At 40.9% G+C, this 21,390-nt stretch overlaps 1 protein-coding gene across 1 annotated transcript; it reads right to left on the bottom strand.

Moving 5' to 3' along the window:
- Positions 1–662: 662 nt before the first annotated feature.
- mier1a (mesoderm induction early response 1a, transcriptional regulator) lies at positions 663–20,100 on the bottom strand. Its single transcript, XM_062997989.1, has 13 exons — positions 20,077–20,100; positions 18,257–18,284; positions 17,210–17,334; positions 16,207–16,356; positions 15,983–16,109; positions 12,939–12,994; positions 12,762–12,834; positions 12,467–12,642; positions 9,708–9,789; positions 8,419–8,513; positions 6,759–6,805; positions 5,451–5,539; positions 663–4,185 (listed from the first exon to the last, which is right to left on the bottom strand). Exons 1-13 carry the CDS (start codon positions 20,083–20,085, stop codon positions 3,992–3,994), a joined length of 1,251 nt encoding a protein of 416 aa, XP_062854059.1. The 5' UTR covers positions 20,086–20,100; the 3' UTR covers positions 663–3,991.
- Between the last annotated feature and the right edge of the window lie 1,290 nt (positions 20,101–21,390).

Genomic DNA, 21,390 nt, shown 5'->3' with positions numbered 1-21,390 from the left:
AAAAGAACCTTGGCTGTCCGGCCAGGGAATCGAACCCAGGCCCTTCTTGCTCTGATGTGACTGTTACAAGACAACAGTGTAGATAAATAAAAGAACAATGCTCTTCAAATGTGCTTGTACAGTGAATCTTAATTAACCTCATTTTTAGATGGGCCCAAATAAGAGGCTAAAGTGGAGAAGTGTGGGCCATAAAAGGGCAGCTGTGGCCAACATTTACATTTTCAGCATTTAGCAGACGCTTTTATCCAAAGCGACTTACAATGATGACTGAATACAGTTTGAGCAATTGAGGGTTATGGACCTTGCTCAGGGGCCCAACAGTGGTGGTGGTGAGGCTTGAATCGGCAACCTTATGATTACTAGTCCAGCATCTTAACCACTGAGCTACCACAGCCCTTGGCCTAGTGGCTAAGGTCCTGGACTAGTATTTAAAAGATTGCCGGTTCAAGCCACACCACTGCCAGGTTGCCACTGTTGGGCCCTTGAGTAAGGCCCTTAACTCTCAATTGCTTAGACTGTATACTGTCACAACTGTAAGTCACTTGGGATAAAAGGGTCTGCTAAATGCTGAAGATGTAATAAATGAAACTCCTGTGCTAGTACACGCTAATCTGTGTGAAATGCAGTTTACATGGTTAAATCAGAGAGCCGTCATCTTAGTATACAGAATTAATAAACAACTTTATTTACCTAAAAATATTCACACAAAATGAGACAGGTGATAGTAGAAAAATAGAAAACCATTTAGTGCACACATTTAAAACTAAAAGAATTTACAAAATCTCTCTAGGAGAACGCACCAAAATTATGGTAAAACATCCCTCAAAACAAACAAAAAAACTCTATTAATAGTCTGTGTAACAACAGGGAATTTATGTATAAATGGGCTGGCATGATTTACATTTTACTGTAAGCATTACAACAGCATAAAATGCTTCAGAAGCCCTGAACGACTATAAATTCACATATTGTTTGCCGTGTCATGATTTCACTTTCGTCATTACGTCCAGTTAGGTAACGAGACGTATCGTTATCTAGAGATCACAGAATATGTTTTCTTAGCTCTTACATGTAGTTATGTGCTGATCAATATGTTCCTTGTGGTACAAAATAATGTTTGTAACAATGATTAAGATTAACATTATTACAGTTACTGGATAAATACAATGTTTGGGATTTTTGACCTGCCAGAGGTGGAGTCCCACAGAGAACCGTACCGGGTACGGTCACACTATGCCCTCAATGACTCTTCCTCCACTTGTACAAGTTCCAGGAACAGCCTGCAGAGGTCACAACAAGAAACCCTCTTAACTTTCCCCTCTCCGGCATGGCCCGTTGTGCCCATTGGATACACAGCCAGGCAAAAGCACCTTTAAGATTTGAACTCGAAACACCCCTAGTTTTTACTTTACCCGCTGTAGAATTCTGCATTATTTTGGTCCTGCCATGTGAGTGCACATGAGCATGTATGAACGTAGCCTCACAGGGCTAACATGCTTAATAATAATGTGGCACAATTGCAGCTGGTCAAATCAACTGATAGTTACACTAAAGATTCTGAATATATTTACAACTGAGAGCATTACTGTGGCAGTTCTGTCTATTAACTACAGACAAGACAGAATGAAACAGAAACAATAGTATCAACACAGCTACACAGTACATACGAAATATTCAGTCCTACATTTTCATTACAAAGCTCAGATCAACCGCTATCGTATACAAAATATAAATAACTATCAAATACAAAAATAGGTACAAATTTCCTTACGGAGAACTTTTTGGGAGCAATCTTAAAGAGCAGGGTTCTCGGCTAACCGCTCACATGGTCAGATACGAACCGTAATAAATGTAAATGTGTCCGTTTTTTTTGTTTAAACACATCTTGTGGTCATGAATCGTGTAATGACATTTTAAACAATTATTAAAGCTGTAGCATGTAACATTTGTCAATTTTTTAAAACAAGGATGCACAGTGTCATTGATGCAAACAATCAGTATGATTGGAACAAACAAAAAAATGCTACAATTACAATAGTGCCCCCTCAGAAGCCATCTACCAGATGTGTGTTCTGAGCCAGAATTATGTGCTATTAGTTTAGATTTGGTTAAATGCTGGTGAATTTGACATCACAAACTTTTGAGTGTCTGTTCTGCACATATTAATAAAAGCTTTATATTAACCGGCACTAAACGTTAGTCGATGTGCAATGTTCCTTTTCTACATTTTAAACATATGCATACTGCAGCTTTAAAGTTGCAGAAGGTTGCCTGTGTAAATTGAGTATTTAGGAGTCATATTAATTTCATTTATCAACCACTTTGTACTGGTCAGGGTCACTGTGGGTCTGGTATCACCTGGAAACACTACTGCTAGGCAGGAATACCCTGGACAGGAAGCCAATCCATCCCAGGGTTCTACCCAATCTAAACACCCCACCTTCCTTCTCAGAGATTTATTTATTTATTTATTAGGATTTTAATGTCATGTTTTACACTCTTTTGGTTACATTCATGACAGAAACTGTAGTTATTCATTACACAAGATTAATCAGTGCACAAGTTTAATGTGAAACACAGTCATGGACAATTTTGTATCTCCAATTCACCTCACTTGCACGTCTTTGGACTGTGGGAGGAAACCCACACAGACACGGGGAGAACATGCAAACTCCACACAGAAAGGACCCGGACCGCCCCACCTGGGGATCGAACCCAGGACCTTCTTGCTGTGAGGCGACAGTGCTACCCACCGAGCTCAATCTCAGAGATAGCCAAGTATGCCTGCGCAGACGCTTGGCCAACTGACAGTACTGCCGAGATTCAAACCCAGATGTCAGAAGTAGTGGGTTAGCATAATAGATTGTGCCAACCATGCGCCTAGGCATTTGTTTCCATTTCCATCAATTTGTTTAACAGTTTTCTGCATTTCACTTATATAAGGGGTCAATCAGACAATCTCATTTAACTAAGGTTCACTTTGTGGAACGCTGGTGTCGGCAAACCTAGCAACAAACCTTTGGAACAATCAGTAATGATGCTGCATTTACTAAATTATTTTACATATCTGCAACACCGCTTTAGGACAGTGGTAGCCTAGTGGGTAGAGCTTTGGGTTATCAACTGAGAGATTGAGAGTTCGAATCCCAGCTCTGCCATGCAGCCACTGTTGGACCCTTGAGCAAAGTCCTTAACCCTCTCTGCTTCAGGGGCGCCGTACAATAGCTGACCCTGCGCTCTGACCCCAGCTTCTGAGATATGCGAAGAAAAAATGTCGTTGTACTGTACATCTGTATATGAATAAATGACAAATAAAGGCGTTCTATTTAAGGCATGTAGCACGATGCACTGAATCACTGTTTAGAGTATGCTGTTAGATGTTTGCTATCTCTTTTAGAAAACCACTAGTGCAAAAAACTCACAAATGAATATTTTGTCTTAATTCATTCACAGATCTATGAGTAGTGATTCAGTGATTGAAATTAACGTAGCATTAATCCCTAATGAGAGGCAAATTCTGACACATCTGACAAAATGCCTCACAGATCTAGTTGTGACTGCTGAAAGCGCATGCTTTGCAAGCGGAACCTCTTCCACAAGGGGGGCCTATTGGCACTGTAGTAATTTTTGTGCTTGGATCTGTGACACCGGTGCTTTGCATGAGTTACATTGCATGTCCTTCTGTCCTGATTTACCAATACCGCTCGTTTGGCAATAAGTTGAACATTTTCTGAAGCTGATTGAGATGCTATTTCTTAATTTATTTACCTAGATGTGACTTTGTGATTTCCAGCTGGTCTTTGTGTAGTGCTCGGTGAACAGTGTGATCAGTAGAGCAACAAATAGCTTATTTAAATCTTTGGGTGGATTAAATAACATGTTTTGGGGTATGAAGCATGTCAAGATGGCTACACAGACAGTAGCATTTGTATCTGTAAATCCCTGAAATGCATCTAAACCTCCATCTTCTCTAAACTCTGCTACTGGTGGTTCAGACTACTGCTGCTGTACGGAAATCCACCCCAGTCTTCTGCTTTTTCAGAGGCCTTTCGGGGCTCTCTTCATCGTCTCTCTGGCTGGCCAATCGTGCAACAGCATCAGTGCTTGAGCTGCTGGTGTTAGGATCAGAGCAAAAATTGAACGAACGCGGTGTGCAGGCAGGATCAGAAGGCTGGGAATCAGCACCTGTTGTAAGAATAAATACAGAGGATGTGTTAAATCAAGGAGGAAAGAGGTAACTGTTTCTGAAAATGCTCAGTCATACTGAAAGAAAAGTGGGTGAATGCTATAAAACGGTTTAACCACTGTCAGCCCGATATCAAAGTTGTATTTTTTTAATTTTGTTTTTATCAACCACTTGATCCTGGTCAGGGTTGTGGATGGGTTATAGCTCAATAGCTGAAAAGATCATATAGAGGTCACTCTATTTTTAAACCATTTGTTTTTGAAACTGGATGTCAAACAAGCTCATGATCAGGTGTACAAAAACTTTTGGCCATTTAGTGATTTAGTGTATATCCATCTGATATTTAGGTTTTATCAGCATTGGACAGCAAAGGCACCACAAATAATGAGATCCTTCAAAACAATGTGAAAAACATTGTGTTTCCCAAGTCCTAAGTGCCAGGCAGCCGAGGACAGAACGCCAAACCATCACATTGCTTTGGCTACCCTCACAGACATAACCAATCATGTCTGTGTAGATGCCCGGTCAGCTGATAGCAGCACTGCTGATATTAAAACCCGAATCTCAGCAGTGGTGGGCTAGGGTAATAGACCGCTGCACCATCTTTGACGTATGTCTGTGGAAATGCGTGCCCATTCAGTCAAAAGAGAACTAGTATAGCTGGGCACTGACGTTGGTCAAGAAAGTCTCAATTGATGTTCCAGTTCATGCCAAAGCTGAGGTCAGGTGCAGGCCACTGAAGTTTCTTTAAACCAAGCTTTTCTTCATGGCTTTATAGAGCTTGCTTTGTGTACAAGGGCACAGGCATACTGGAACAGGAAAGGGCCTTCCCTAAACTGTTGCTGCAAAGTTGGAAGCATTTAATTTACTTTTACATAACTGATTTATTACACAATAGCACACAACTGTTGTGGCTGAAACACATAAATGTAATATTTACATTACATTTACATTTTCAGCATTTAGCAGACGCTTTTATCCAAAGCGACTTACACAGTGAGCGGAACACGATGAGCAATTGAGGGTTAAGGGCCTTGCTCAGGGACCCAACAGTGGCAACTTGGTGGTGGCGGGGCTTGAACCGGCAACCTTCTGTTTACTAGTCCAGTACCTTAACCACTGAGCTATCACTGGCCCTATTAGAAGAATTAGAATTAGAATTAGAATTAGGATTAGGATTAGAAGGCGTGTCAACGACTAGTTCAAAATTCTATTCTGTAGTACATGAACATGTAAAATAGATTGTTTTTACTTTTCCACTCACTGTTAATCCAGCTGTTGGTTCCAGCAGAAGCAGTGGCTTGGCTAACCTCTGTCCTCTCTGTCTCACCCAACAGCTGCTCGGTGGAGTCTCTGAATACACCAAAAATAATGTTATTCATGCTCCAGCAATACGGTCAACACGCAAAGCACGTTTAGGGTGGTCAGTCCAACATATTAAAACCCAGTCTTAAACGTACTTCACTGTGTTTGTTAGCTAACACCAGAATAATTAAAATGCTGTTTAACACAAAACTCCTGGAAGATAAAGGTCTAAGGGCAGTTTTTACAATTGGAAACAGATGTTTGCGTAATGACATTATTCCTATAATGTCATCTGTGACTAAAGCTTTGAATATGCATAATCTATTCTTAAATGATGAGCTAGGATTCCTTAACATAAATGAGAAATCAAAAATATTGTGGTTATGTTATTAATGTCAGTGAGTCAAACGAAGGGCCCTCTGTACCTTTTAAACACTAGCCCCCAATCTCAATCCGCTCCCAACTCACTCCGCCTCCGTTTGCGCGTTCACGTGGAGTGCTCGCCACACTAAGGGCTGTCCCAAAGTAATTAGGACGGAGGGGAAGTGGACTATAAAACCCTCCAACAGCGAGTGAACACAAGAGCACACTCAACCACGACACTCCGTGGAAGTTCAGCTAGGAAAGGAGAATGGAGGAAACACCTTACAAATGTAGGTTCCAACATCATTTTCAGTAAAATATTATAATTAGATTATCCTCATAAAAAGTTAGGGCAAATTCAGACACAGTCTTCTTCAGTCTTTTAAAAAAAAAGTAACGGAATGTGTGATTGGTGAACTTAAACTTCATAAATGGCAAAATAATTTTACCCCAAATCTTGAAGATGCTGAAATGATAACGTAGCGCAAGACGTGACAGCAAGGCGAGAAAAGCCATGGTGACGGCAGCTTCCTTCTTCCGCTCGCAAGCAAAGAGGGCGTCCCAAAGTTGACTCCTGAATTTATACCCTCCCCTTAACTGGAAGCTCCCTTCACAGCACAGAGTGTGACTTCATATGGAGTGTCACTCTGTAGTGGAGTGTTAGTGAGGAGGGAACGGTTTGGAAAAGGCCGTAGATGTTAGCGATAGTGGTCGCTTGATCCCAGTGCCACCCAAGTCACCAGATGAACTGTTACATAATTATCTCATTTTAAAATAGCTCCACACTGGGTCTGTTGTCTGGATGTTCCAAGCTGTTCACCTATTTTTAATTTAGTTTTTTACGTTTTAAATCAGAAACTTGTTTTGCCCCATTTTTGAAGGTGCATTATGAAAGTTCACTTACGTGATATCATGATGAAGGCTGGGTTTTCGTCTCCACAGGGTGAACTGCTGTACAAAGAAATCGCAACCGTCAGAACTAGTTTAATATAGTCAATTTACATCTGAGAGATTTGATCAAGTCGAAATAACATTAAACAGTTCTTGTTAAAACCTTAATTCTAGAAAAGTAGGACTAGTATGTAACATTTAAATAGAAACATTCTTCTTCCTTTTCTTTTAGCTGCTCCCTTTAGGGTTTGCCACAGAGCGTAACAACACGCAGATCACGCTGTACTAAACGGTTTACCCTATGATACAAGATCAAATTTGAATTAAGATAACAAATGTGCCAGGATTTATCACAGAACCAAGCACCTAAGACTTTTTTAGCATGTATGTCTGTGTATACGGCTACAGATTAAATGAAGTGACAAGACAAGAAATCAGCAAGGCCAACAGGGTTATAATAAAACTAGTGGTTTTAACTAAGCAAAAAGAGATAATGAAATGACCTGCTGACTCTCACCTCCACATTATTTCCAATAGTTCTATACAGTCAGTGATCCATCACAGCTTTACACAATTACAGCTAACAGTACATAAACAAACATACAACCAAAACAGCTAAAATGTAACCAAATCAGTGGTAAAGTATAGAGGGCTTAGAAGTTTCTGCTATCCTGTTAGGCATACATCATTTTATTTTCAAAGCAGTATTATAAGCTAAATATACACCGATCAGCCATAACATTAAAACCACCTCCTTGTTTCTGCACTCACTGTCCATTTTATCAGCCCCACTTACCATATAGAAGCACTTTGTAGTTCTACAATTACTGACTGTAGTCCATCTGTTTCTCTGCATGCTTTTTTTAGCCTGCTTTTACCCTGTTCTCCCCTGTCAGGACCCCCACAGGACCACCACAGAGCAGGTATTATTTGGGTGGTGGATCATTCTCAGCACTGCAGTGACACTGACATGGTGGTGGTGTGTTAGTCTGTGTTGTGCTGGTATGAGTGAATCAGACACAGCAGCGCTGATGGAGTTTTTAACACCTCACTGTTACTGCTGGACTGAGAATAGTCCACCAACCAAAAATATCAAGCCAACAGCGCCCCGTAGGCAGCGTCCTCTGACCACTGATGAAGGACTGGAAGATGACCGACTCAAACAGCAGCAATAGATGAGCGATCGTCTCTGACTTTACATCTACAAGGTGGACCAACTAGGTAGGAGTGTCTAATAGAGTGGACAGAGAGTGGACACGGTATCTAAAAACTGCAGCAGCGTTGCTGTGTCTGATCCACTCATACCAGCACAACACACACTAACACACTAACACACCACCACCATGTCAGTGTCACTGCAGTGCTGAGAATGATCCACCACCTAAATAATACCTGCTCTGTAGTGGTCCTGTGGGGGTCCTGACCATTGAAGAACAGGGAAACAGATGGACTACAGTCAGTAATTGTAGAACTACAAAGTGCTCCTATATGGTAAGTGGAGCTGATAAAATGGACAGTGAGTGTAGAAACAAGGAGGTGGTTTTAATGTTATGGCTGATCGGTGTATTGTTCAATGCACCAACCTTCTTGAACATAAAGCCCTTAATATTAAACAACTGAACAGTGTTTGTTTCACCCCCAGTGACTCTGTAAAGTAAACTCTGTAAATGTACCTTGTCATTTTGTACTGGGTTTGACTCATTTCCATAAGCTTCATCTCTTAGGTAAAAATCCTGCTGTTCCTCTTTAGCCCAAGCTGACAGCTCCTCTGAAAGAGATTTCAACAAAACAGCTGATAAAATTCTGTTCCACTGGCTTTCCCCCGCAGGGCCATAAATATTTAAAATGTAAATACATTATCTCTCATATAAGCTTTACTCTGCTATAATCCTTATATATGTCATACATACAACCAAGAGTATGCAAATACAAACTATACAAAAGAGAGATCAACAAGACAACTAATATCATAGAACAGTTGTTGTAGTTCAGAGCTTCCCATTTACTTTGGCTTAAAAATGTCAAACCACGCTGATGCTATAATCAGATTTATTAGTGTTTTTTCACCATAGCAGTATCACAGTATGACAGATGAGTATCAGCTCTGAAATCCATGCCTTATCATGAAAGACTGTCAAAAGGACACAGCGACGACCTTTTACCCTTTTCATGGCATTTTATCATAGCCACCTCATCTTCCAGCAATACATAGCACCAGCACTAGCATTAGGAACTTTCTTCACAGCAAGTTACATAGATCAAGAGTAATAATACACACTATAACCATTCACGTTATACAAACAGTTACCTGTATAATGTTTGTTTGTTTGTTTATTAGGATTTTAACGTCATGTTTTACACTCTGGTTACATTCATGACAGGAACGATAGTTACTCATTACACAAGATTCATCAGTTCACAAGTTTATATCAAACAGTCATGGACAATTTTGTATCTCCAATTCACCTCACTTGCACGTCTTTGGACTGTGGGAGGAAACCGGAGAACCCGGAGTAAACGTACACAGACATGGGGAGAACATGCAAAATCAGAAACACAGAAAGGACCCGGACCGCCCCACTTGGGGATCGAACCCAGGACCTTCTTGCTGTGAGGCGACAGTGCTAACCACTTAGCCACCGTGACGCCCCAGTACCTGTATAGTCACAACAACACACTACAACAACAATGGGTACTTCTTTATGTTATTGTTACATTCAGTCTGTTTTACAATGAGCTTTTAAATAATTTTATAGAAAATTTTATATTTTTAACAGATATTTTTATGTGATTTTGCACTTATTAGGTGCTTTTTTGTGGGTTTTTAATGTTTTTTGCGGGTTTTTAATGTTTTTTGCGGACCGACGTAAAGTCACATAAACTGACGTTAGTTAAATATTATTTAAGCTATTTTTGCTATAAAGTGTTTTGAAGTTTACCCAATAAATTATGAGGCGCTTACCTTTAGCAGGCTTCGTGATGAACTTCAATCTTTTTAAAGCTTCTTCTTTGTTAAAATTGCATTTCACTAATTCATACAGAGCCTGTAATACAACCATCAAAAAAAGCAATGAAACATCAGAATAAACAGACATCATTCAGAAAGCACTGACATGGCACCCAGGTGGCGTAGCGGGATATTCCGCTAGCACACCAGCACCGAGTTTCTGAACTCCTCGGTTCGAAACTCGGTGTTGCCACCGGTCAGCTGGGTGCCCTCTGGCGGGCATAATTGGCAGTGCCTGCAGCAGATACTAATTGGCCACCGTATCTGCAGGGTGGGGACCGGACTACAAATCCCCCCCCCCCCCCCCCAACAGTCCAGTCCACCACCAATGTGCACTCCACCACTGCCCGCCAACCACTTAGATTGCGGAAGCAAGCATAATACTTTCACTCAAGTTTTATTATCAGAACAGCTTGACAACGGTGTTGCGGTCATTACAATAACAAGACAGATTAACCGTAGAACACAGCTACTTCTTTAAACTGTTTTTGCTATCTGCTTGTTGCTTCACATGGGCTGTGTGTAAGCAACATTGAAATGTAGCTCAATGCTTTGCTTTCCTTAGTTACTCCATAAGCATATACTTGTAAACTAGAGATGTACCGATCAGGGTTTTTGGCACCGATTCCGATCTCCTTTCAGGGACATCGGCCGATAGCCGATTCCGATCGGGGGGGTTTAGCAGTAAATAAAATAAATAAACTTAAAAAGAGCCTCACAGTGAAGATAAACCGGAGCAGCGCGCGTGTGCGTGTGTGTGTGTGTGTGTTTGTGTGTTTGTGCCTTTAGAAGAGACGCTTTGTTCACAGTATCGCTATAAGTGATTCATTGATTCACGAGTCGATTCATTTTTCGCGAAGCGTAAGTTTCTCTTCTCGGTTATCTCTCCGTGTTTACTGTTATTAATTAAATGTCGTGGTTTTAAATAAACACCAGCTACTACAGAACATTCTGTGTGACTCTCTTACATTAAAAAGCTTCATTAAACTGCTATTACCACAGATCTGTAACCGAGTCAGACTCGTTCCGTCTAAGGAGCTAAAAGTTCAGCAGATGATCCTGAACTAACGAATTTGGTAATGAATAAACTTTTGCCTCTGATTGGCTCTGTAACGTTTTCTGTTCTCATCTACATCACAAGCAAGAACCGCTCACGATTTACCAAAGTGAACCAGGAGTTTATATAACGTGCTGATAGAATCGACTCAGATGTGACCGGGTTGAATTATCTTTTTAAAGTAAATATTACAATCAGCAAAATTACATCGTATGTATGATGCACAACGTTAATGATGTTATTTTAGGTCATGAAGAGCTTTCACTGTGGTTTCTGTACGATGGTTGATGAATGGTGATGCGATGGTTGGTGCTTCGTAGCTCAAAGTCTGGATCGATCCACTGAGCTGTTAACTTAACATGGTCTTTATATATCACACGATCGGATCGGCTACTTTTAGGGAATATCGGCCGATCGCCGATAGCATATTTTGATTAAAAATCGGCCGATACCGATTCATAGCCGATCGATCGTCCCATCTCTATTGTAAACCATTACTTTTGGACAGTTATTGCAATCACACCACACACCCGACATTGCATTGAAAACAAACTATTGTACAAGAGGTATAGCCCATGGAAACTCCTTCCACCTGAGAATTTTGTCAGAAATGAAAGTAAACTGAAGACATTCTTTGTAAATAAATTAATAAAATAAATTAATAAAAAAAGTTTTCTATGTACAAACAACAAAAGAACATTCAAATTTATCATGCATAATGTTTAGACAGTTGCATTTGTTAACTTGTTAAAGGTTGCAGATTTGGCTTTTTTAAGTAGTGTCACTGAAAGTCTCTGTGTAACAAACTCATATTGAATAGATGAACCTTGTAACCTCGACGAGTGGTTAACAACACCGTCGGGTTAATATTGGGCTAACTCGACGTCTTAATTTTACCTTTTCAATGCTATCGGCTCAACGGGCGAAAGGGGATTACCATTTGAACAACATATTTTACATAGTTGATAAAATCTGATAAATGAACAGTTTGTAGCGTCTTTCTCAATATTGCACAAAAACGCGATTTTTCGGCTTGTTATGGCTATCCACAGCGAGAGGGGGTTCGCCACTAGCACGCTGACCCCCCCTCCGCTCTCGGCACAAGCAGCAAGCTGATTGGCGGGACTTTATCCCTGAACGGACGCCATGATACTGCGTTGCGAGAAGTCCCATTCATACTGCAGTCCGTGGCGGGTCTCATCATTAATACGGTCTCTGACAGAAGCGCGAAGCTAGGCGAGGCGGGGCGGGGTGGTTGGGTGAAAATGAAGCGCTCCGATTGGCCGAAAGCACTCCGCTTACGCGCAGATCTCTGTGGCTCAGCGGCGGAATCAACTTCAGTGACGACCTGGTGACAACTTGACTGAAACTGGCGAAACGCGAGATCAAACGATATGCGTACTTTAGAACATGGAATCGTACAAGCGTACTAGGAGGTCAAAATGCGTACATGCTGGCAGGTCTGCACCTGTGCAGAATGCAGGGGCGAGAAGAGGAGGGCTGTACAGGTGTCGGAAGAGGCATGTACAGCGACGTGCTCTCCTCGGATACAATCGGGTATCCATCAGCAGCGGAAGACAAAAATTGATTGCGCTAAATCGGGAGGAAAATGGGGAGAAAATGCATTAAAAAAAAGACAGCGCTGACATTAGGTTACCTCTTCATTGTCTTTGACTAACAGCCTTTTTGGGTCCGTCTCCGATCCGGTCTCAGCTTTGGTCTCCGCTTCAGTCTCCTCTGTGATGCGCTTGGTAGCTTCAGCCAAATATTCCTCCACTTCGTTTTCCGGCAGCAACTCGGGATTCCACAGAAGCTGATCCTCATTTTCATACACTACAATTACAGGTGGAACAAGGTTAATAAGTACTGTGTGAATATATAAATACATTAAGCGATGCCTGGGTAAAAAAATCCTCAAACCACCTTTAATTGCTTCCTAAATTCTCTTTTACCTTTTTCATTGTTGTTATATTCGCACAGCTCTGCAGGTGTCTCAGCCTGGTACATCGGCCCAACTTTGACTTCCTGCTCATTAAGGAACACATACAAAATGGATTAAGACTTGTATTTACATTTACATTTATTGTTTGGTAAGCAATGCAGTTTGGAAGAACCTCTCCAATTCTTACCTTCTTCCAGTCAAAAGATGGAACATAATCGTCGTCATCGGACTCCTCAGCATCACCTACAAATAAAAAATCAGCAGTTTTGAGAGAGAACCCTTATAGTCACCAGAGGAAAAACTGCATTGCATGATCACCAGCTTTAAGCTCACAAATAACAAGGTATGTGTAAATACAAGTCACAACATTTAGACCTTAAGAACATGTACATTACACATTGTCAAAGGCAAATACACAGGAGCAGGTATGCAGAATGGGGAACCATAAGTATTTAACCACTCCTATTCTTTATTTAACTTATCTATTTACATTTACGGCATTTAGTAGACGCTTTTATCCAAAGCGACTTACAGTACTGTGACAGTATACAGTTTAAGCAATTAAGGGTGTTAGAAATTAATGTGCAAAATTCAGGAGTAGAGTCGTTTATTAACACATACAGATAGATGTATGGGCACAGCTTGGAAGACAGACAAAAAATCTAACTAGACATAGTTTTGGGGAGCCTTTTCTACACTCGAAGTGAGGGGAGGAATTAGGGAGAGGAGGAGGAGGAGGTTAAGGGGGACGGAAATGACAATGAAGAGGGGGACTACAAAGGTGAACAAAGGTTGGGCTAGTGTAATAAAAGGGTGTTGGTTTTATTGTGGGTAATCACAATGGAGGGGGTCAGGATACAGGATAACAAAAGATGTGAGGAGACACGATTAGGTGTGTAGGAGACAGGGAGTGGGGGTAATACAGGATGGGGGATCAAACAGGAGGGCTCACTCAATATACAAAATGTAAGAAAAGGGGGATAATTTCTCTTAATGGTTAAGGGACAGTTTGCATCCTGGCAGTGGTGGGGCTTGAACCAGCAACCTTTTGATTACTAGTCCAGTACCTTAACCACTAGGCTACAGCTGCCCCACGTTACACACATCAAGTATAAGAAACAATAAGTATGAATTTCCAAGCGTTAAGATATGTGGTACAAGATGGCACGGCGGCTAATGCTAAGTTCACACTACACTTATATTGTTTGTTTATTGGGATTTTATCGTCATGTTTTACACTTTGGTTACATTCATGACAGGAACGGTAGTTACTCATTCCACAGGTTATATGGGACGCAGTCATTGACAATTTAGTGTCTCCAATTCACCTCACTTGCATGTATTTGGACTGTGGGAGGAAACCGGAGCGCCCAGAGGAAACCCACGCGAACACGGGGAGAACATGCAAACTCCACACAGAAAGGACCCGGACCGCCAGACCTGGGGATCGAACCCATGACCTTCCTGCTGTGAGGCGACAGTGCTACCCACTTAGCCACCGTGCCGCCCCACACTACACTTTTAAGGTGTTCAGATCGCTGTACAGTTCACACTATGCGACTGGATCTCTTGTAATCGGGAGTCTTTTAAGTCGGGGTGGTTTTCACACTACACGACCGATCGGCGATAGGGGGTCACACACGACACCATCTATCACCATGAAGAATCGCAGGTGAGTCTTTCTGGTCTCCCAAACTACGTTTTGTCACGAAAACACACGCGAGAAGTGACGAGGGGTTTAATGATACCACGTCCAAAAACGCACGTCAACAAGATGCGAGCGATCAAAGACAAGGAAAACGAAGAGGAAAGACAAAATAATCTGGCTGAAGGAGTGGATTTGGCCACGCAGCCAGCAGGGATCGCTTCAGAGAGAGTTGGAAGTAAATAATATTTTTTTTCAACGCAAGGTTGGTATAGTGAACAAGAGTAGATTTTCGAGCCATGAGCGAACGCCGATTTGCCTCCGAGCTGGCACATCTAGCAGTGACCTGTCTAGAGATGCATGAGTACGGATACTAGTATCGGGTATTAGCCCGATACCGCGCTCATTAACTCGTACTCGCACTCGCAAACGAGGCTCCGATACTAAACATCCGATACCTTGTGCCTAGTGAACGTTGCTGCGTTAACGCAGGGATTTTCAACCTGTGGGGCGAGAGTGCTTGTCTGGGGGGGGCGCGAGTGCCTGACCGGGGGGGCGTGACATTGCGAGATTTTTTTACTTCTAAAACTAAAGCAATTAATTTTTCACCCACGGGAGACAGATTGAATTATTCTCACTGACCACGCTCACACGCACGTTTATTGTTATTTAGTTCCGTTTAAAAAAAAAAAACCTTCAAAATAGAGCTAACAGCGAAGATAACCGGTTACAAAAGCAGCGACCGCTGTTATAGGACGTGTGTGTGTCTTTAATACTCTGTTCACAGTGTCGATACAAGTGATTCAGGAGTCGACTCATTTTAAGCTTCTTTTCTCAGTCATCTCTCCGTGTTTACTGTTATAATGAATGATGCGGTTGTAAATAAACACCAACTACTACAGAACATTTTGTGTGACTCGCTTACATTATAAAGCTCAGGCTTAATTATACTGGTTATTACCACAGAGCGGGAGCCGACTCAGAGTCGTTTACGATTTACCGAGGTGAACCACGAATGTATGTGCTGATAGAATCGGCTCAGATGGGATCAGACTGTATTATCCTTTGAAAGTAAATATTTCAATCAGCAGAATCGCATCGCATGTATGATGTGCACAACGTTAATTACGTGCGTTTATTAATGAACGTTAACGTTAGCTTGTCAGAAGCTTTCTCAATGATGTCTGTTCCACTGCACTATTTTACACTAAAAACTACACTATTCCATAATGCTCCAGATTGCATCATTCTAAATAGGTATCGGTATCGGCGTGTACAAAAATACATGTACTTGTACTCGTACTCGGTTGGGAAAAAATGGTATCGACGCATCCCTAGACCTGTCAGCAAGCAAAAAATAGGGCAGAAATCGTGGAGTGTGAACTAGGCATAACACACTAGCACACCATGTTCAAACTTGCAAATTCGTATCTCAGCAGTGACCAGTCCAGGCATTCAAGCAAACACAATTGGCCATGTTTGAGAGAGAGAGAAGTTTGGATGGGGTCTCAAATTTTCCTAGTCTCAAATTTGCAGTCCCTCACTCTTCGCCTGTTCATGAGCATTAAACAGAGCGTGGAGCTCACCATCAAGGTAAATGCATGGTTCAGAGAGAAGCTGAGCAGTGCTGTGTGTTCGGCTACAGTAAGCAGACTCCTGACTGGAAGAACTGCGGTCCTCCTCTCGCTCACATGACTCCTTTACTCCATCCTCCTAGCACAAGCAGGCACACAGAACAAGACCACTAGTACAGACCTCTATGCTTTCGAGGGTCAAGAGAAATCACTTCTGTTGTGTTTGTACTATTTACCTTCTTTGAAAGAGCTTTTCCTGGTGCGCTGCTGCTCTGGTCGTCCTCTGAACCTTCAGGCTCTTCAGTTCCTTCTTCCTCATCTTCAGCCGAATCTACTGCACCATAACCGTACATTTTGAGGAGCTCATGAAGAGGCATCTCTCCTTCCTGAAACAAGCCAAATATATACAGTTAAAGCAATCACTCAAATAAATGAGAGCGATTGCATCATGCTTCCTCTCCACCAATGCCGATCCCTGCTCCGACTGAGGAGAACGAAGCTAACCCACGCCCCCTCCGCCACGTGGGCAGCAGCCGTATACATCTTATCACCTACACTTTGACGAGTGCAGTGCAGCTCAGCGTTGTGTACGGAGAGACACACCCTGAGAGCACTCTTTTCTCATCTCTGTGCAGGCGCCATCAATCAGCCAGCAGAGGGCGTAATTGCACCGGTCATGGGAGAGAGACCCCATCCGGCTTAGTCCCGCCCATATCTGAATAACGGGCCAATCGTTGTTCATGTGGCCGCTCAGCCTTCGCCGGCAAGGCAGAGCTGAGATTCGATACGATGTATTCAAGATCCCAGCTCTGGTTCCAGCGTGTGTTTTTAATACTAGAATTTTAAACTGAGGTAGTAGGGCCAACTAAATGGCCATACATTTCCACAGACACACTCCAAACTCCAGTCTTAAGAAGTCTATCCTAAAGAGTGTAGGCTTTTATAGACACAAGGAGAGTGGAAGCAGCTCCCACACTCACGCCCAAGACTCTTGAAAGTGATGTCTAACAAGCTTGCTGTGAGGCGTCTACATACTACATACATACATCCACATAATGTATCTCATGGCAGCCTTGGACAGTGCTCCATTCAGTAACTGTATACCCAAAGTTCATCTGTATTGTAGGTGTGGCTTGTAAAATTATTCTTGAATGTACAGATCAGGTTGGTGTACCTAATAAAGTGGTGCATGCAAGTAAGCCAGACAGATTTAAGTGTATATTGCATATGTTAACTTACACGAGTCAGGTCGTCGATTTCATTGTTGAAGTTGGTCTCTCCCTGCAACTTCTCCTCCTCCTCCAGTGTCTGCTCATCGTCAAAGTCATGGACCAGCATGTCTGCAGTGGGCTCGAAATCCCTGTCTGCTTATTAGCAAGATGTGTCGCTATTATTACTGACTAATTTACATTAAATTACATTTACGTTTTATACATTCTGTTAAACTGTAGGTAATATCGAACACTAATGCTATGATAGTAACACACACCGATCAGCCATAACATTAAAACCACCTCCTTGTTTCTACACTCACTGTCCATTTTATCAGCTCCACTTACCATATAGAAGCACTTTGTAGTTCTACAATTACTGAATGTAGTCCATCTGTTTCTCTGCATGCTTTGTTCGCCCCCTTTCATGCTGTTCTTCAATAGTCAGGACCACCACAGAGCAGGTATTATTTAGGTGGTGGATCATTCTCAGCACTGCAGTGACACTTACATGGTGCGGGTGTGTTAGTGTGTGTTGTGCTGGTATGAGTGGATCAGACACAGCAGCGCTGATGAAGTTTTTAAACACCTCACTGTCCCTGCTGGACTGAGAATAGTCCACCAACCAAAAATATCCAGCCAACAGCGCCCCGTGGGCAGCGTCCTATGACCACTGATGAAGGTCTAGAAGATGACCAACTCAAACAGCAGCAATAGGTGAACGATCGTCTCTGACTTTACATCTACAAGGTGGAACAACTAGGTAGGAGTGTCTAATAGGGTGGACAGTGAGTGGACACGGTGTTTAAAAACTCCAGCAGCCCTGCTGTGTCTGATTCACTTATACCAGCACAACACACACTAACACACCACCAACATGTCAGTGTCACATGTATAACTACAAAGTGCTTCTATATGGTAAGTGGAGCTGATAAAATGGACAGTGAGTGTAGAAACAAGAAGGTGGTTTTAATGTTATGGCTAAAAATGTTATGTTATGGATGTTATAGACTTTTTTAATGAAGTTTGCTGTTGTTAATATGATTATTCAAAATACATACTTGTTGGTAATTACCTTGTGTATTTGATCCACTTGCGGAGAGCTATAAAGGGAAAAACACCATACTTTTAAACTGTTCTTGCAAGCATTGGAGCAAATCAACAAAAAAAGCTCTATTGTAAAAGAAACAACACATTTTGTCAAACAGGGCGGCACGGTGGCTAAGTGTGTAGTACTGTCGCCTCACAGCAAGAAGGTCCTGGGTTCGATCCCCAGGTGGGGCGGTCTGGGTCCTTTCTGTGTGGAGTTTGCATGTTCTCCCCGTGTCTGTGTGGGTTTACTCCGGGAGCTCCGGTTTCCTCCCACAGTCCAAAGACGTGCAAGTGAGGTGAACTGGAGATACAAAATTGTCCATGACTGTGTTTGATATAACCTTGTGAACTGATGAACCTTGTGTGATGAGTAAGTACAGTTCTTGTTATGAATGTAACCAGAGTGTAAAACATGACGTTAAAATCCTAATAAACAAAAACAACAAACTTTTGTCAAACATCATTGTGTTTTTTTTTTAAGGACCTGGCTGATTGATCCTTAATAGCACAGCAACTTACAGTACTGTGCCAGAATACTGTCTAAGCAATTGAGGGTTAAGGGCCTCGCTCAAGGGTCCAACAGTGGCAGCCTGGCACTGCCACAGACATGTTGGTAGTACGAATGTACCAAGTGAAGGTAGAAAATGTAAAACGTCTTAAAGATAATGTAAATAAAGAACAACTTTAATACTCCCAATCAGTGGTTGTGTAACAAGGTGTGCATGGTATGGACTACAGTCTGTGATTGTGTATGTACAAAATTGTACCTAATACCTACTATTTACCGTGGCTTTATTACAAACAGCTCATTCATCACTGCACAAATGCACTACAAAGGGTATAAAATAAAGACTTCTATACCATATCTAGTGCACTACATAATAAAACTCGTTGACTTATGAACGTAGCCACTATTTACTGCCAAACCTACTCGGAGACGTATTTTGCGGGCTAAATCCCAAACGACTTCCAAGTACACTACATAGGGACACTACATAGGGTATTAGATAACGACTTCTACACTCTTTCTAGCACACTATATAGTAGACGAAAAGCCGATTGAGATTAAATGAATCAAACTATAAATCCAATGCGTGCAATAGTAAACAGAAGATACAGCGCACAGTTGGTCTGAGCTAACAAGTCGATATGGAATAAAATAAGTTATTAAACGATTAGTAAACCGTAAAACTCAGCGAATACTCAGTTATTAAGTTTTAAAATCCGAGTTTTTTGTGTTTGAAACATGAGCACCCTTAACAGCAACAGAAATTGGCGGGTGACGACGGATACACTTCAGTAAGCTAGCTATTGTTGCTATTAATTCAAAAAAAACAAAAACAACCCGTTTGTGATATTTGTAAACAATTATATTTTAATTAAAGAACAACGACTAGTCTGTTAAAAGTATGTTAAATTGCGGCGACGGTGCAACAGGTTAGGTACGCATGCTAGCTAACTATGTACATAGTGTATAAGTAAACAATAGTGTATTGTTTAGCTATAGCCAAAACTATACTGCATACTAGTTTGCTAAATTTCATACTAAAACAGTACATCACTGTTTTAAAGCCATTACTGTTTAATATTACATACTATTCTAGTATCTTAGCCGCCATTCTGTTTTGGAGGCGTTAACATGCTAGTAAACATAGTACGCTAGCAATAAGTAGAAGTATATCAACTACAAGAAAATACCAAGTTTCAGAATAAAATATTACTGTTGAATGTTAAGGAATAGCAGTTAGTTATGTATAGTTAGTTCCCTTGTTTTGGTTTGTTTATTTGAGCGCAATTTCTTACCTCCGCCATTATTGATTACTGTGGGAACGTGTGAAGGCAGCGACAGTCGGTGTGTAAATTCACTATAAAAGTCTGGACTCAACAACAGTACAAGAGTTTAAAATTAAATTACATTAAATTAAATTATATCAAATAAACAATAAACTAAACTAAACTTAATTAATTAAACTAAACTATGGGAACGTGTGAAGGCAGCGACAGTAGAAGTGTATTTCACTATAAAAGTCTGGACTCAACAGTAAAACTAAAAAAATGTAGTTAAAAGTAGGGCGAAGTGAATATTTATTTACTCATAGTTTGCTTTTAAGTAAACCTATTTAAAAGCAAAAAAAAATCGTATTTTAAATACACTACAATTACATACATTGACGTTCTATTAAGTAACTCCTTGTAGCAGGTATTTCATTAAAGTACTGTATTGAGATTTTATAGATTTCTCAAACCATTTTATTTCTTTGACTGAATAATTAAAACACAATACTACTCCGTATACAGATCTGAATTTGCTTTAAGATTTACTGCTAAATTACAAAAATATGTACATACAAAAATTTAGCTCATTAATTCAGCTGAGGGAATAAGCCTGCGCTCTTGCATTTTTTTCTTTGGTCTCTTTCTTGCTCTTTCAAATTAGTGGTGGTTCTTGGATTACCATCATGAAACACCTTTTTTTTTAAAGCCTTGGCAAAAAGCCACTGTTCCATGTAGCTGCTAAATATTCACAATCAAAGTAGCCCCTATTAGAGTGAGATGAACATTTTTTAAAGTTTTTAGTTGATATATTTTAGTGCAAATATCTACTTTAAATTAGCACACAATGTCTTCTGACATACATTTCTTAGCAAAAGTTAAAAAAATAAATTAACATTCACCCCTTTGTTTAAAATGTGTATTTGTGATGTTTAAATAAAAACAACTTAATGTATTAATATTGCAAATACAATAGTTCTGGTGCAAAATGCACCTGTTCGTTTTTAGATAAGATTTCATAATGTGCTCTGAGAGTAAATGTAAGAGAAGCCAGTATAGTCACTACAGTCATACAAAGTTGATAACAGAAGGACCTAAAAAAAGTTAACTTTAGTTAATAGTTATAAGCTATGAACATTACTAAAATCCATCTGCTAAAATGCACACAAGTATTTAGACTAATTTAAATAACTGGCAGATAAAACAAAATAAGAATCTTTTGCCAATAATTTAGCTTGCCATATTTGGACAAAATGAAACTTAATCTGGGCCCCCACCCCATTGGGCCCCCACCCCATTGGGCCCCCACCCCACCCCAAAACTTTATTTGTTCATACATTTGTT

Source organism: Trichomycterus rosablanca, chromosome 6, assembly GCF_030014385.1.
Source record: "Trichomycterus rosablanca isolate fTriRos1 chromosome 6, fTriRos1.hap1, whole genome shotgun sequence".
NCBI lineage: Eukaryota > Metazoa > Chordata > Actinopteri > Siluriformes > Trichomycteridae > Trichomycterus > Trichomycterus rosablanca.
The sequence above is the reverse complement of the archived record's forward strand: the minus strand, read 5'-3'. Positions and strand labels throughout refer to the sequence as shown.